Consider the following 15026-nt stretch of genomic DNA (forward strand, 5'->3'; position numbering starts at 1 on the left):
TTCACAAATTATACAAATATTCTTCATTCAACAATATCCATAAAATACACAAATATTCACAAAATATATAAATAATCTTCTTACAACAGTATCCATAAAATACTCAAACATTCTTTTTACATCAAAAGCTAGCTAATAGATATCAAAATCAAGGTAGAACATTCTTTTAACACATCAAGGTAGAACCGTACTTCAAATGTAATCTAACATGCATTCAGCCCACTCGAACCGTACTTCATCAATTTCAACTCTGGAATACTTGAGATTTGTAAACTGTAAAAACACATAGATCCATCATATGTCAAATAACTAAAACAAATGTGTACATGTATCAAATAAAATAGAATACTGAGTTTTTAAAGGCTGCTGTGGAAGATAACAAATATAACATAGAATCTAAAACTTTCATATATGACACTTAGTATATGCTGCTTAGAATATAACATAAATAATTTGCTCCTTCTAATTCAAGTGTACAGATTGATGAGGAGCAGTAGACAGAGTGCAACAACCACGCTAGTGTTACTGGCAGAGCAAAGAATTGCCATCTGATAAAAAAAAAATGTTCTAACATGAGCAATGCTCCAATTCGATCTAAGAAATTCCAAGAATAACAGAGGAACTCAGATCGACCTGCAAGGAAAAGATAAAGGGGAAACACTTGAATGCTTCTGATATGGAAAAAAGGTAGTGGAACACAAAGAAGGGAGATCAGATACGTAGAAAACTCAAAGAAAAACTAGTTTTTAAGAGATGAAATGTAGAATTAGACCACAAGCATAGGTTATCAGATAAGTTCTGCAGTGACTAAACACTTAAGGAAAATGTCATATCAGATATCTTACATTCAAACAAATTTTGCCGTGAAAACTGGAAAGCTAGGTATTTTCAAATGCTGTGCTTTCCAATACAAGCTAAAAGATATGTGACCTCGTGCGTGTATTTCTTGAGGGGAATGGTGAAAGCACGACTGAGTCCAAGATCCGCAACTTTTAGCATCATAGTCTTACGGTCGATTAAAAGATTGTGAGGCTTAAGATCCCTGCAAAATTAAGGAGCAAATTATTCAACAAGATCTTATCTTTAACATACTGAAACAAGATGGTGAATGAGTTTTTTCCAACCTGTGCAACACTCCATGACCATGACAGAATGAAATTCCTTTGCAGAGTTGATACATCAAAATCTACAGCAAGAGACCTTGTGAGAATCTAAAAGTACCATAATTTATCAAATATTTAGTGTCCTATCCCTAGTGGAAGCAAAGAAATTTTCTGCCCTAAAATTCATGTTGTTGATGCACAATTGACATCTTTTAAAGAACCTTTCAAGAAACAGAGAGAAATCATGATGCTCTTCAACAACCTCTTGGTAACGAGGATTTCAACAAATTTTGATGCATCATATTGGGTGGTAGAAAAAAAAATCAGCTCTTAAATTAAATTTTACCTTAACAGTCATTGGTGGCATCATTTCATGGCTCTGGCGGAAACTTATGATGTACTTTTTCAGATCCGTGAATTCACATAAATCTTCCTTCATTCTTAAACCTCATTAATCTAAGCAGCATGGAGGAGGCATGATTATAATTAAACTTCCACATAATCAATAGATGTGAATTCACATTCTGTGATCCGAATACATTAACACTAATTTATTGAAAGGTTCATTGAACATGAGATTGAAAAGGAACATGAATTCTTACAAAAAAAAAACAATGCTCCAGCTCAAAGGAGGTGCAAAATGTGGGCTAGAGAGCACCTCGAACCTTGGCCTGCATATTCCTTGACCTCTTAGATATAACTACAATCTTGGTAAAAATTAAACAGAATCAAAACAAAAGGAATAATATTTATCCAACTCCAAGGCATCAAAAGAAAATCAGAATATCAATGGAAAAAGTAACACATGAACAATAGAACAATGTCATAACCAATTCCAAGGAAGCCCACATATTACTATAATGGCCTCAAGTAACTAACATGAATTACTGATGATATACCGGCATCAATTAAACAAAAGATATGGCAAAAAATTTCTGGACGTGTACAAGAAAAATCTTGCAAATTTTAAAAAAAAATTGAAAAGTGTCAGAAAGATCAGCATGTACCTGTTAAAGCAAATGTGCCACCAAGCACGGCACATAGCCGAGTTAGGAAATGAAGAAAACTATGTCGTTCTTCTCTTATTGTCACCGTAATAGGTGACAGATCATACAAGAAGAAAACAGCTGTTCAAAGGAAAATGGAAAAATGGGGTTAAAATTCTACCCAAAAAAAAAAAAAAATCATTTTGTATGTTAAATCAGTATGACGCTTGAGACATTGACCTGGCCATGACCTATCAAAGTCACGCATTGACACAAAGTATTCTGTGACAGAAAACTAGTTTGTAGGCAACACTTATTTAGAGAGGTATCTGTATTCCGTTGGAACAATCTGCATTGAATTACCAATTAACCTCTTTCTTGTCTTTTAGAAGGAAAAGGTAGTACTACAAGATTGAATCTAAAGACAATCGAAAACTAGTGTTCTGCATATTATATTAAGTAAAAGAGCAAAATAAAAAAGGTTATAGATCACTACACAAACTGTGTAGAAAATAAGATGTGGCTAGAGTTTGACAAAATCATAACAGACTAAGTAGTAATGTAAACGCCAGGACGTGAGGTTTAACAGTATATATTTATCTCACTACAGGGAGAGTAAATTTCTCAGTTGAAATCACAGAAAAATACAAGTAAATGAGTGCTACTTTTGCTAATGCAGGTTAATCCAATAAATGAAACCAAAAACGGTAGGTTGAAAAACCAAAAGATAAAATTTTTGTTTAATGAGATATAAGAAAAGCCTCAGATGTCAAGAAAAAAAAACATCCTAGTACAATCATGCAATTAGATGAAAGGGCAGAAACAACCTTTATATAATACTTGAACGTTCCACTTGTATCATCTAGTATCCTTGCATTTCCATTAAGAGGATTATGGATCCCTGGATACTTTGGTCCAAAAGACAAATCATGAATCACATGACTTACATTCACCTAGATCAATATACGAGAACGGAAAGATATTAATATGCACGTTACTATAGGAAGACATTGAATCTACTAGCATAGTTGGATCCATATAGAGTCTCTTCCTTTGACCAACTCCACTTAGTTGGAGTCTCTTGCTTCGTACCAAGGGGTGTTAAAAATTAATGAAAAACCGTTTGGATCTAGCAACAATTGTTAATTTAGCTATTTGATGACTATTTATTTCTTCATGAAAGTTTGGATCTTTCTAATGAGAAAATGCCACATGTATGAATGCTTCAGAAATTTCAAAATTAACCTTGCGAAATTAACAAGAAATTGAGATTTGATAGGTCATGAAAAAGATTATGAACATGAAATTGAATCTGATTTAACATTATTAGACGTTCAGGAAGATATTTACAGCAGATCAAATTCAAGCAGCTGGTTTTGATTGAACATCTTGCCCCTGTTTGAATCTATATCTACAAGAAGAGGAAGAAGAAAGGCGCTTTGGGGAGGAATAGATTCAAGAGAAACATGGACAAGATGTCGATCCGTGAAACTCGTTAAAAAAAAATTTGCACCTTTGTGCCAATTCGAAACAGAAGAATGTCGACGGAAACAATCAAGAAAGGCATTGAAAAGCTCCGCAGACCACTAACCAGATCGCGAGCATCGTGAGGCAGAGCAGCACGTCGACGGTGGCTACGATCTTCACTCGGCGCCACCACAACTTAGTCGCGCGCTGCTGCCCCGTGAGCCTGGAGCTCAAGCTCCGGCTCATTGAGATCACGCCGCCCGGAGACCCCGGGAACGCCTCGATCTTGAGGGCTCCATCGTTCTTAGACCCGTTCCTGGGTTTCCCGCCGGATCCGACCCGGAGGACCCAGTTGAGCACCTCTCCCTCGATCTTTCCCTTCCTGTGAGCGTTCTCGTAGGCCTCGCGTAGGCGCTCGAGGAAGGCGAGCATCTCGGCGTTGTCGGCGCCGGCGTCGTCGTCGATGGCGAAGAAGGTGTAGCCATCGCGCATTAGGAAGCCGAACGTCTTGTCGGCCTCGGTGTGGGACCTTTTTCTCCCAAAGGAAGTTCCTGATCTCAATGCAGCTGTTGTTGGGAGTGATGGAGGCGTTGATGGGAAAGTGGGCATAGACCAACCGCATTTTGTAGCGGTACCCCTTTGTGACCCCCGTGATCAGGTTATCGATGTGGCTTAAGGAGGTGCGGATGGCGGCCGTAGTCTTCCGAGATCCGAACCAAGCGTCCACCTTCAGCTTCTTCCCGCCCTCAATGAGCTCGAAGTCGAGATTGAGATGCTTGAAGTCGCGGGTGAGCTTGCCACGCGGGCCCTCCACCTCCACGATCTTAGCGTTCACCTTCACAGTGACGCCCTCAGGGATATCCATCGTCTGCGAGGACAGGATGGTCTTCATCTTCGCCGGCTGTCTCACGATCCGCCGCTGACTCGAGAACGAACGAGTAGAGAAACCCTAGTCCTACTCAAAACCCCTCAAAAGAATAAAAGCTTAATTTAACAAGAATAAAAGTAAATACTAAAAAATATTAATAGATCTACACCATCACCTTAATTTAACAAGCTTTAAACCCCTCAAAAGAAAGTCTAGCCATCAAAACAACCAGTGCAAAGAAATTCCAACAAGGAACTAAAAAATCCCAACAGATCTAGCCCAGAGCCGACCGATTTCCTCCAAGAAAACACTAAGAAACAAGCTAAGCACACAAGGATCAACAAGGGATCACCTTTGCGTTTGACGAGAGCCGCCATGAGTGCAGACGACGAAGGAGCAGCCCCGAGGAGCCAAATCCGAGCACCAACAGCGAAAACAGCAACGGAATCAAGATGATTTCCGGGGAAAAGTCCGCCAACGAATCAACGGAGAAACCAGAAAGCATGAGGAGAAGAAACCCTAAGAGATGGAGCAACCCGCAGGAGGGCAAAGACAGAAGGGAGAGGAGAAGAGAAGGGGAAAGAGGATATGGATGTGGTCGTTTGGGAAAGCGGGGCATTCCGCAGACCTCACAAGGGAGGCGTGTGTTGATCCTGATCGGGAGAGGATGGGCGTCGATCTAGGAAGGGGAAGGACGGCGCGATCTAGGAAGAGGAAGGTTTAGGTTTGGAGGGAAGAGGGAAGTGTTGTAAATTTTGGTTAAGTATTGGTGGAAAAATTAAATTATTTTATTTATCATAGACACCGGGTTTTAAAAACCGCTGTTAAAATCGGTGTCTATTAACGAAAAAAAGGCGCTCATAGACATCGGCTAAAAAACCGATGTCTATGGGCGAAAATCTGCCCTCATAGATATCGGTTTTTGGAAAAACTGGTGTAAAATACTCAAAGACATCGGTTTTTGCTTAAGACCGTTGTTGTTCCACCGATGTCTATGAGGGTTTTTCTTGTAGTGACTGTAGTACATTTAGGATGTTGTAGAGGTAAGGGAAATCCATTCCTTTTAGGAAAGGCAAAAATGTTCTCATCTTGGCATATCATTCTCATGGCAAGACATATATTAATATCGATTTTGTAATTTCCATGAGTAACAGCTAAACCATCGAGTTTGTAATCTAAATTTAAAGCAATCTAGGTTATCAATTTGCCAAAAACTATTGATCCTAAAGATGCCTTCTCAAATCTCGTAAGTGTTTGCAAAAAATATAACCCGATATCAAAGTTAACTTTATTTAACATTCCCCAAAATGAATAGAGATCCATCTTTCTAACCACCCTGTCACTTTCTCCTTGATCAAAAATAGTTTTACTCATCCCATGGTGAAGGTAACAGAATACAGGATTTTGCATGTGGAAAGCTTTAGATCGAGAAAGGTCATAGGGTTCATTTAATTGAGTAACTGAATTTCAGAAAGTAATGCTATTGAAATTATAGTCAAACTTGAGAGCTCCTCCTGTAGGTAGGCCAAAATAATTATTGAAATCACTTAAAGTCCACTGAAATTCTTGATTCATTAGTCTAAAGCTGATTTTACCATTATAATCTTCATCAAAGGAAAAGTGTGTCTATATTGAGCTAAAAAGCTCTAGGGTAAGGCAGAGATAAGTAGGTTGGTGCGAGTACATCATGTCATTCCAGTGAAAGATACTAATTAACCAATCTATATCCTTTTTAATTCCCAAGACTTCCATAATAGTAGGGTCCAAATATCTAGTGCACACTAATTTTCGGGTAACAAGATAATTAAATCTAAACTTTTGTTCATTATTTACCATATTTGTTGTCGTTACTTTTGTCGCGTGAAATCTGTTTGCCATTGTCCTTGGAAGAAGCCTTCCCTTTGCCTTTGTCCTTTCTTGGATCGTTTCCCCCATTAGAACCTCTACTTACATATCAGATCCTTTTCAAAATGTTAGACATAATTGAAAGAAAAGTAGGGGAAAGTGATTATTAAAGAATGAAGGGAGTGTTCTTGAAGAAATAAGGAGGGATCTTGAGAGAGAGAGGAGAAGATCTTGGAGAAGAATGGAAATCTTGGGGAAAAGAAAGAGTCCAGAACTATTAGATCTAGATCTAGATCTAGGTATTAAGAAGAAGAGATCTGAGAATTTTGGAGGAGAAATATGAGATAGAGATGTAGAGGAAGAGGAGGATCGTTATCTCTTGCTTAGGCTTGAGGAGAGAGGAAATTTGGGGTTGGAAAGGGGAAGAGAGAATTGAGGAAGAAGAAAAGAAGAGGAGGTGTGGCGGTGAGCACGGTTGCCCACACGACCATGTCTTATAGACATATCCAAGCCATGTTAGGCTCGGCTGGTCTGACACGGCCATGTCAAGATGACACAATCATGCCTTGTTTTAATTTCTTTTTTAAAAAATATGAAGCATGGCTTCATACACAACCGTTTCAAATGACATAGCCATAGCTTGAATGCCCTTTGCCAAATTCACACGGTTGTGTCAAATGCCACGACCTCTCCTCGAATCCTCTTGGCCAAATCAACATGGCTGTGTCCAATGACACAACTGCACCTTGAATAGGCTCGGCTAGCTGCACATAACCGTGTTAGTTGACACGACCATGGCCTGTTCTTCTCTAGAGAGTAGACACGGCCGTGTCTAAAAGGCACGACCGGTTCTTGAGGTGTGTATGTTGTTAAGTTTCTCCATGGTCTTTCTCCTTTCTATCTTCAATGGTGCCTCCATGCCCATGGGAGGGTCATGGCAAGTGTAGGGATCTTATGCGAAAAATAATTACATGCACAGTGGAAAAAGGATCCTTCTAGAGATTCTTGTGCATACCATATACTATGTTCTTGCTACTCTATCACATAGAATTGTTACTTTTGTTGTGTGCCCAAAGCAATCCCGACAGCAACTTGTCTTTAGATGTAGACCTCAGCGCGATCAAGTATTTGTACCTCTACGGTATCCACATAAACACGCTCTTCCGTTTATCTCACGAACTCACTATTCGGAGAGAAACCATCTTCATGGTGCTATCCACTTTAGGAGGTTCGACCAAAAGAGGATCAAGAGGAGAAAGAAGAATAAAAAAATTTCATCTCATGAAAAGAATTCTAAAAGCCTTTTGTACTCATCCAAGGAATACCAAAGGCTTGTGTCTCTTAATCTTCTTTTGATTAATGATGAGTTAATATCTATTAATATTCATTAATCTTAATGGGTTGGATTTAGTATATTAGATTAATTATTAACCCAATAAGTCAATCAATATCCATTAACCCAATAATATTAATTATTTTATAATTGACTCTTAGGGCTAATACAACAATCTCCCACTAGTAGTAGTGTCAATTACTACAAAGATGATACCAACACTTTGGATTAGGGGCGAGCATTCGATTAATTAGGTTAATTTGATATTAATTTTGTTTAAATTCTTTTTATTATTTTTAAATAAATTTAGTTAATTTAGTGTTAACTGAAATAACCGATTCAGTTAATTCGATTTTAGTAAAACTTTGATTTGATTCGATTAGCTAATAGTACATCGATTTTTGATTAATTTAGTTAATTTATAAACCGAATTAACCAAATGTTCACCCTACTTTGGATTAACCTATTATTCTTAAAGCCCATAATAATTTAGTCAAACTAAATTAAACCTATCTCCAAATCAATATATTATTTGTGTATGACCCAATAGACTCTCGTAACGTTGATAATGTATCTAAAACCGCTTTAGATATATAAGCAATGAGTGACATCTAGTAATGTATCATTATTGCTACCCAAGTGACGAGAATGTCGAGATTCGACCTAATATTTCTGTGTCTATTATCTTATATAACTTGGTCCTTCTATCCTTAATATTTAGATTGATCGATGAGGCATAGACTATGTCATCCTCTTATCAATCTTTGTGTTTCTTGATCCCTGCGTAGACACACTTAATCAAATAAGCTTAATATCTCATATTAACTAATTTGAGCATGACCATGCATTCTTGTGTCCTACTTAATCAAGGGACTCATATATATCATTTCTGTCATATAAAAGGGTTAGATCTCATCTACATTACTCACATCCCTCCACATAACTTATTGCATACAAGTGATCGACTTTATAGTCCACCTTATTACATGTGATGTTTTCCAATATCAAAGTACACAACCCTTTATGTAAGAAATTATAGTGATTTCAAGTCCATTTATACCATTAGTCACATGAGAATATTTATGACACTCATATAATGATCCATGAAACATCTCATGGCCGATCAATTTAGTACAGATTCTCTAATATATGCTCATGTGTCAACTTGATATCTTATGTTCATGATTTATGAGATTAAGCCATTAGTTGACATATATGCTAGTCTTTACGCATTAATATTGCCCATATATATTAATGCTTGACTAGGAATAGTTAAGAGTAGTGTTATTATATATCTATAGTCTCCCACTATCAATTCAATCAATTGATATACTGTAGAGTAGAATCTACTACCCTAGGATATTATTATACTTATTCATCTAACACAGATCTAAAGTAAATATAATAACCATTGTCTTTTATTAATGAAATATGATATAATATATCCTAAGTCAATCAACTCTTGATTGTCTCTTAGGGCTAATACTAACAATCTCATTATGTCATTAGTGTCAATCATTGAAATATCTAATATTCAGTGAGCTAGTGCGACCATCATGCTTCCTCTATGTAAAACCCTTTGTCAAAGGATCCGTAATGTTAGTATCGATCGATATTTTGCATTGTCTTACATCTCCTCTATTGATGATTTCTCGAATGAGATGGAACTGCCGTAGTATCTAATACCTAACATCACCATTTAAGTAAAATACATACCCTGATTACGATCTAGAATCATCCTTGTCAGCTTGGAAGCTTGCATCGCCATAACCCTTTACAACGAGCTCCTCATCACCTCTAAATATCAAGAAATACTCTTTCATTCTTCTTAGGTACCTAAAAATATTCTTAACTGCTATCCAATGGCCTTCACCTAGATTTAACTGGTATCTATGCACATCATGTATAATGCATATGAGATATCAGAGCAAGTAAAACCATGGAGTACATGATAGATCCTATAGCAGACATATAAGGAATCTGATTTATGTGGTCTCTCTCTTCCCTAGAAGAGGGGCATTGAGTCTTCGAAAGGCTCACATCATGTGATATTGACAGAAATCCCTTTTTGGAATTCTACATGACGAAACGATTAAACACCTTGTCAATATATATACTATGACTTAGACCAAGCAATCTCCTAGATCTATCTCTATAGATCTTGATGCCTAAAATGTACACTACTTTACCTAAGTCTTTCATTGAGAAACAATTTTCAAGCCATATCTTCACATATTGCAATGTAGGGATATCATTTTTAATGAGAAGTATGTCATCTACATACAAAATGAGAAAGATAATTGTGCTCCCACTAACTTTTTTGTAGACACAAGGTTCATCTTCGTTATTTATGAAACCAAATGTTTTGATTGCATTATCAAATTGAAGATTCCAACTTCTAGCTTGCTTTAAACCATAAATGGACCTTTACAACTTATATACCTTTCCAACATCCTTTAGATTTACAAAATTCTTAGGTTATGCCTATTGGATCATGGCGGCCAGCTAGAAGGGGGGTTGAATAGCTTGAAAAATAATAAAACGAAACCTTTCTCGACTTATCTTAAACTAACACTTGCAAAATATAGAAGCAGTAAATTAAAATAGAAAGGAAGAGGCATATAGGGATTTACTTGGTTACAACCGGGGAGATTGTTAATCCAAGGAAGATGTTGCACTAGTATCTCCTTCAGGCGGAGAAGCCTCTGACTACGATGAAGCACAAAAAAGAAAGAAGCTAACTAAACTGAAGTGTACAAGTGTTGAAATTACAATTCTTGAGTTGATGTGAAGCTCTAGACTAAGGTTGTATTTATAGCCTTGGTCGGGGCACCCTGGGGGGATAAAATTTTATCCCCAATACAACAGATCGTGCTTGATGCGATCCGGTCAAAAATCAACCTTAGGGCGCCCGGAATGGTTCCGGGCGCCCGAACGGTCCGGGCACTCGAAATGGATCTGTGCGCTTGGACCACTAAGTCAACCAAGTTGACTTTTTGGTCCGGCCCTCTACTCCGGTGCTACTCGCCTTGGTCCGGGTCTTCCGCTCCTGCTCTGCTTGCTTGGGTGATCTCTGCCATTCAGAATAGGGCTCACCCGAACCCAACTTCCGATCTTCTCGAGCAGGCTTCCGCTCCGGCTTCTCATCCCTCGGAATCATCGCATGCTTCCTTCTCGTCTGCTAGCGTACTCATCCGTAGTCTTCGTCCCTTGGTTGCACCCCGTGCTGACATTCTCGCTAGCTACGTCTCTTGCTCCCCGAGCAGTCTTCTGCTCCGGCTTCTCGTCCTTTGGAACCACCGCACGCTTCCTTCTCGTCAATAGCGCCTTGTCCCTCGGACGCACCGCGTGTCGTCCTTCTCGCTAGCTGCGTCTTCCGCTCGACTACCTGTGCTTCTAAGCTCCTGCACACTTAGACACAAGGTTAAAAATCAACAGGACCTAACTTAACTTGTTGATCACACCAAAATAACCTTGGGGTTCTAACAATCTCTCCCTTTTTGATATGAGCAACCCAAGTTAAGTTAGGCTAAATAGACATAAAGAGTAAACTAACTAATTTTGCAATAAAGTACAAAAAGATAGAAAATTTAAATTTTGGTCTACCTTTTTAGGATGTATACTAAAAGCCTAACTTTTTGTATGAATATTTATTTTGTAATAAGAATCACATTGGTCAAATGTCTGCATTTAGTTAAATGCAGTTATCTATTTAATTTATATTGTAGATAACACGGTGTGTGGTGTCACACAGAAGATCATGTTATCATTTTCTTAGAAATTATAAATAGTAGCTCACAACTAAGATGAATTGGGACAAACCATTGAAATGGTTGTAGTGTAATTTGGTATTAGTTTGTCTTGACTATAAAATTACACTAGTACACTATGTGTGTATTGAGTAGGACCATTTGAGGTTGTTTCTTTTTATACTGACTGCATAAAAGAACAGAAGCTTTGTTATTATAGATGTGCGTACTCTTAATTCCGATATAATAACAAGCACATATATTTAGTATTTATTTCTTTAATTTATCAATGGGTGAGATTTATTCGTTAAATCAATAGGCCCGATAAGTTGGAAAATAATATTATTTATATGGTGTGTTGTTGATTATAGAAGGAAACTGTGCCCTAGTTATCTATGTTGATGGTGTCCCCTTAAGGAGCTCATAAGGATTCTCATGTAAACCCTGCAGGTGAACTTAGTCCGGCATGATCATAAAGTTGAGTGGTACTACTCTTGGAGCTAGATATTAATTAAGTGAGTTGTCAGTAACATATTTAATTAATGGACATTCGATATCTTAAACACAGGGAGACTAATGCAATCATAATAATAAGAAGCCCATAATGTAATATGGGATTGGTGCGGTAGTTCAATAATAACTCTTTAGTGGTATGAGTTATTATTGATAAACTTGAGTTGGGTGTTCGGGTCGAACACAGGAAGCTTAAGTCCATCAGGAGGCCAAAACCAATTCCTCCTCTAGGTCCCTGTTGTAGCATCTTATTAAAAGCCTTTTTTATCCACCCAAAGCCCAGCTTCTTACCCAAGCTAGGGGCCGACCACATCCTTGCTTGGTGCCCAAGCAAGCGGCCGACCAAGCCCATCTTGATGTCCAAGATGTGGTTGGCCAAGCCTTGCTTAGTGACCAAGTAAGGGGTTGACCACTAAAGAAATAAAAAGTGAGATTTTTAATTTTTGTTAAAATATTTCCTTTTATAGCAATCTACAAAGGATTAAAAGAGATATTTTAATTTTAAAATCTTTCCTTTTTTGAAGCCATCCACATGGTTTTAAAAGAGAGTTTTAAATTTTAAAATCTTTCCTTTTTTGTTGCCATCTATAATGGTTTTAAAAGAGAGATTTTAATTTTAATAAAACTTTCCTTTTTTGTAACCATGATTTAGAAAAGAAGTTTAATTTTAAACTTTCCTTTTGTAGCCATCACAATATAAAATTTAAAAGAGAAAGATTTTAATTATTATTAAAATTTCCTTTTTTACCATGAGCAAGTATTATAAAAGAGGAGTAGAGGGTGCCTTATGGGAATAACAAATAACACATAACACATCTCCATATTTCTCTTATTCCCTTAGGGCCAAAACTTAAGCTTTCCCTCTTCTCTTTTCCTTGTGACCGACCCTTCTCTCGTTCTATTCTCCCTTTGTTTCCTTCTCTTAAGGTCGGCGGCACATCAAGCTCCATCTTCTTGTGGCTGATTTGCTTGGAGGGGAAGAAGAAGAGAAGGAAGTTTCCTATTTTGACATTTCTTGGGTGGTCGAAACTTGTAGGCAAAGAAGAAGGTTCCGGTGGATTTCATCTTAGTAGATCGTCGCCCACACGATGTCCAAGAGGAGGAGAGGAATGCAACAGAAGATCAAGAGATTTTTAGTTGCAAAGAAAGGTATAACTAATTATTTATTTCCACTGCATAATTAGTTTGTGTTCTTTGTATGGATCCTGAAATACCAACACAAGAGGTTATCGATTTTGTGTTTCTATTGTGGTCTCTATAGTTAAACCTAAGGTTACTATAAGAAGTTTAAATATTTAATTTCTTTGAAAGGCTTTGTCTAGGAAATGGTGGATGCCCCCATACCCAAGAAGGCTGAGTGCCTCGCCATGTTTAACCTGGAAGCTAATCTTTGAAATAGATATTTAATCAATTTCTGTAATATGGTTGAACTTCTGAAGAACACATGGGTTGAACTTGGAGTAAAAATGTTAAGTTCCATTTCTAATCCAAGTTTAACTTCTGAAGAACAACTTGGATTAAAAATGTTAAGTTTCGTTTGCAATCTAAGTTTAAATTCTGTAGAGCACATGAGCTGTTAGGAAAAGTACTGTTCTTGTACAAATTTTTGAGCAAGGGAAACAGAACGGAATTCTAAGTAGCACCCAACAATTGGTATCAGAGCGAGTTTTCTACCTTTGTGTGTTTGGTTTTCAGTTAAATTATGCACGGTTCATACATAAATTTAGGCAGGATAATAGTAGGATGTGCAAATATATTAACTCTTTGGTTGCAAGCATCCTAGTGCCAACTATTATGACCTTATTGTGTTTGTGTGTGATTGGACCCTCGGGCATGTCGAGGGTATTTTATGTGTGTGCATGATTGTACTTATTAAATACAACAGGAGCTATATTAGTTTTAGGATTTTACATTCTGTTCGATCTAGATTACATGTACATTCCTTCGTGGAATATAAGATCGATAAATGTAAAATTTTATTTTGTTGCGTCTCGTCTCCTTGCTATGAGTGGTGCTACCTTTAGGATCGGAGGTGCAGCGGAAAAGGAAGAAAGAAGGATGCAATGACATAAACCCTAGGGCAGCGGCTAGGGTTAGCGGCATACAGAGGACAGCTATGGATGAGGCCATAATAGTTGGAAAATTATTTTTCATATTTATTGCCTTTTATGCTGTTTATATGTGTTGTGTGTGTGTGCATGCTAAAATTCCTCATTTTAAATAACTAAGTAGGAGAGAAATTATTTAATTAAATTTCACGGTCTCCATTACTGGTTTGTAAGTGATGCATTCAAACTTGCGCGTTGGCTTTAAGTGCCTTCCTCCACATCAGATGAGTTTGTTTACGGATCACTAGATCAAACTTCCTTTATGGATGATTATAGGAAATTACTTAGGTTTGTGCGATCTTCTCCATCTGAAGAACTAGTTATGATGCGGAAACAAATAAGATGAACTAGTTATGATCTTCTCCATCAGCAACCTCTTGTGTTTGTTTTTTCAAGATCTATACAAAGAAGATGAACTAGTTATGATGTGGAAACAAATAACTAGTTATACCTTTCTTAGTAGCTTATAGATCTCTTAATCTTTTGTTGTATTCCTCTCCTCCTCTTGGACGTCGTGTGGGCGACGATCTACCAAGATGAAATCCACCAAAGCTTCTTCCTTTGCTTCTAAGTTTTGGCCACCAACTAACCTTCAAGGGATGCTAGAAAAGAGAGCTTCCTGTTGGTGCAGTAAGCATCCGACGATCGAACCTCAGTTTTGATAATGGCAAAGGGATTCAAAGTTAAGATTCCTTGTTATCTAACGTGGTTAAATAAGGTTTCAGGAAAGTCCTAACTACGGTTAGGCAGGGGAAAATCCTAAGGGGGGGGGGGTAACCTTAGGTCCTAGGGGGCGGTAACTCTAGGTGGAGGAAAACTCTAAGGGGCGGCAACCTTAGGTCCTAGGGGGCGGTAACCCTAGGTGGAGGAAAAACCTAAGGGGCGGCAACCTTAGGTCCTAGGGGGCGGTAACCCTAGGTTGAGGAAAACCCAAAGGGGCGGCAACCTTAGGCCCTAGGGGGTGGTAACCCTAGGTAGAGAAAAACCCTAGGGGGCGGTAACCCTAGGTCCTATGGGGTGGTAACCCTAGGCGGAAAGTCCAGTCAGTCTGGAG

At 38.0% G+C, this 15026-nt stretch overlaps 2 protein-coding genes across 7 annotated transcripts; both read right to left on the minus strand.

Annotated features, from left to right (window-relative positions):
• Positions 1-371: 371 nt before the first annotated feature.
• Positions 372-3822, minus strand: LOC122024995 (cell division control protein 2 homolog D-like). 6 transcript variants are annotated; one of them, XR_006123570.1, is made up of 7 exons: positions 3681-3822; positions 2917-2997; positions 2111-2230; positions 1706-1810; positions 1450-1559; positions 1125-1186; positions 372-1042 (listed from the first exon to the last, which is right to left on the minus strand). XR_006123570.1 is itself a non-coding variant. In XM_042583751.1 (4 exons), exons 2-4 carry the CDS (start codon positions 1540-1542, stop codon positions 889-891), a joined length of 309 nt encoding a protein of 102 aa, XP_042439685.1. In that variant the 5' UTR covers positions 1543-1559; positions 1706-2101; the 3' UTR covers positions 372-888. The 6 variants fall into 6 exon arrangements, 1 of the variants encoding a protein (XP_042439685.1); XR_006123574.1 differs by lacking the exon at positions 2917-2997 and having other exon boundaries at positions 3681-3717; XR_006123573.1 differs by lacking the exon at positions 3681-3822 and having other exon boundaries at positions 2917-3624.
• Positions 3823-3860: 38 nt separating this feature from the next.
• Positions 3861-4520, minus strand: LOC121997995 (60S ribosomal protein L9-like). Its single transcript, XM_042552706.1, has one exon. It carries the CDS (start codon positions 4446-4448, stop codon positions 3861-3863), a length of 588 nt encoding a protein of 195 aa, XP_042408640.1. The 5' UTR covers positions 4449-4520.
• Positions 4521-15026: the final 10506 nt, after the last annotated feature.

Source organism: Zingiber officinale, chromosome 1A (genome assembly GCF_018446385.1).
Source record: "Zingiber officinale cultivar Zhangliang chromosome 1A, Zo_v1.1, whole genome shotgun sequence".
Taxonomy (NCBI): Eukaryota; Viridiplantae; Streptophyta; class Magnoliopsida; order Zingiberales; family Zingiberaceae; genus Zingiber; species Zingiber officinale.

Coding starts and splice junctions, on each gene's coding strand:
- LOC122024995 (XM_042583751.1), bottom strand. CDS start 1,542: ATGAAGGAAGATTTATGTGAATTCACGGATCTGAAAAAGTACATCATA. Junction 1,187..1,449: donor TGCCACCAATGACTGTTAAG/GTAAAATTTAAT, acceptor CTCTTGCTGTAG/ATTTTGATGTATCAACTCTG. Junction 1,043..1,124: donor GGTCATGGAGTGTTGCACAG/GTTGGAAAAAAC, acceptor TTAATTTTGCAG/GGATCTTAAGCCTCACAATC.
- LOC121997995 (XM_042552706.1), bottom strand. CDS start 4,448: ATGAAGACCATCCTGTCCTCGCAGACGATGGATATCCCTGAGGGCGTC.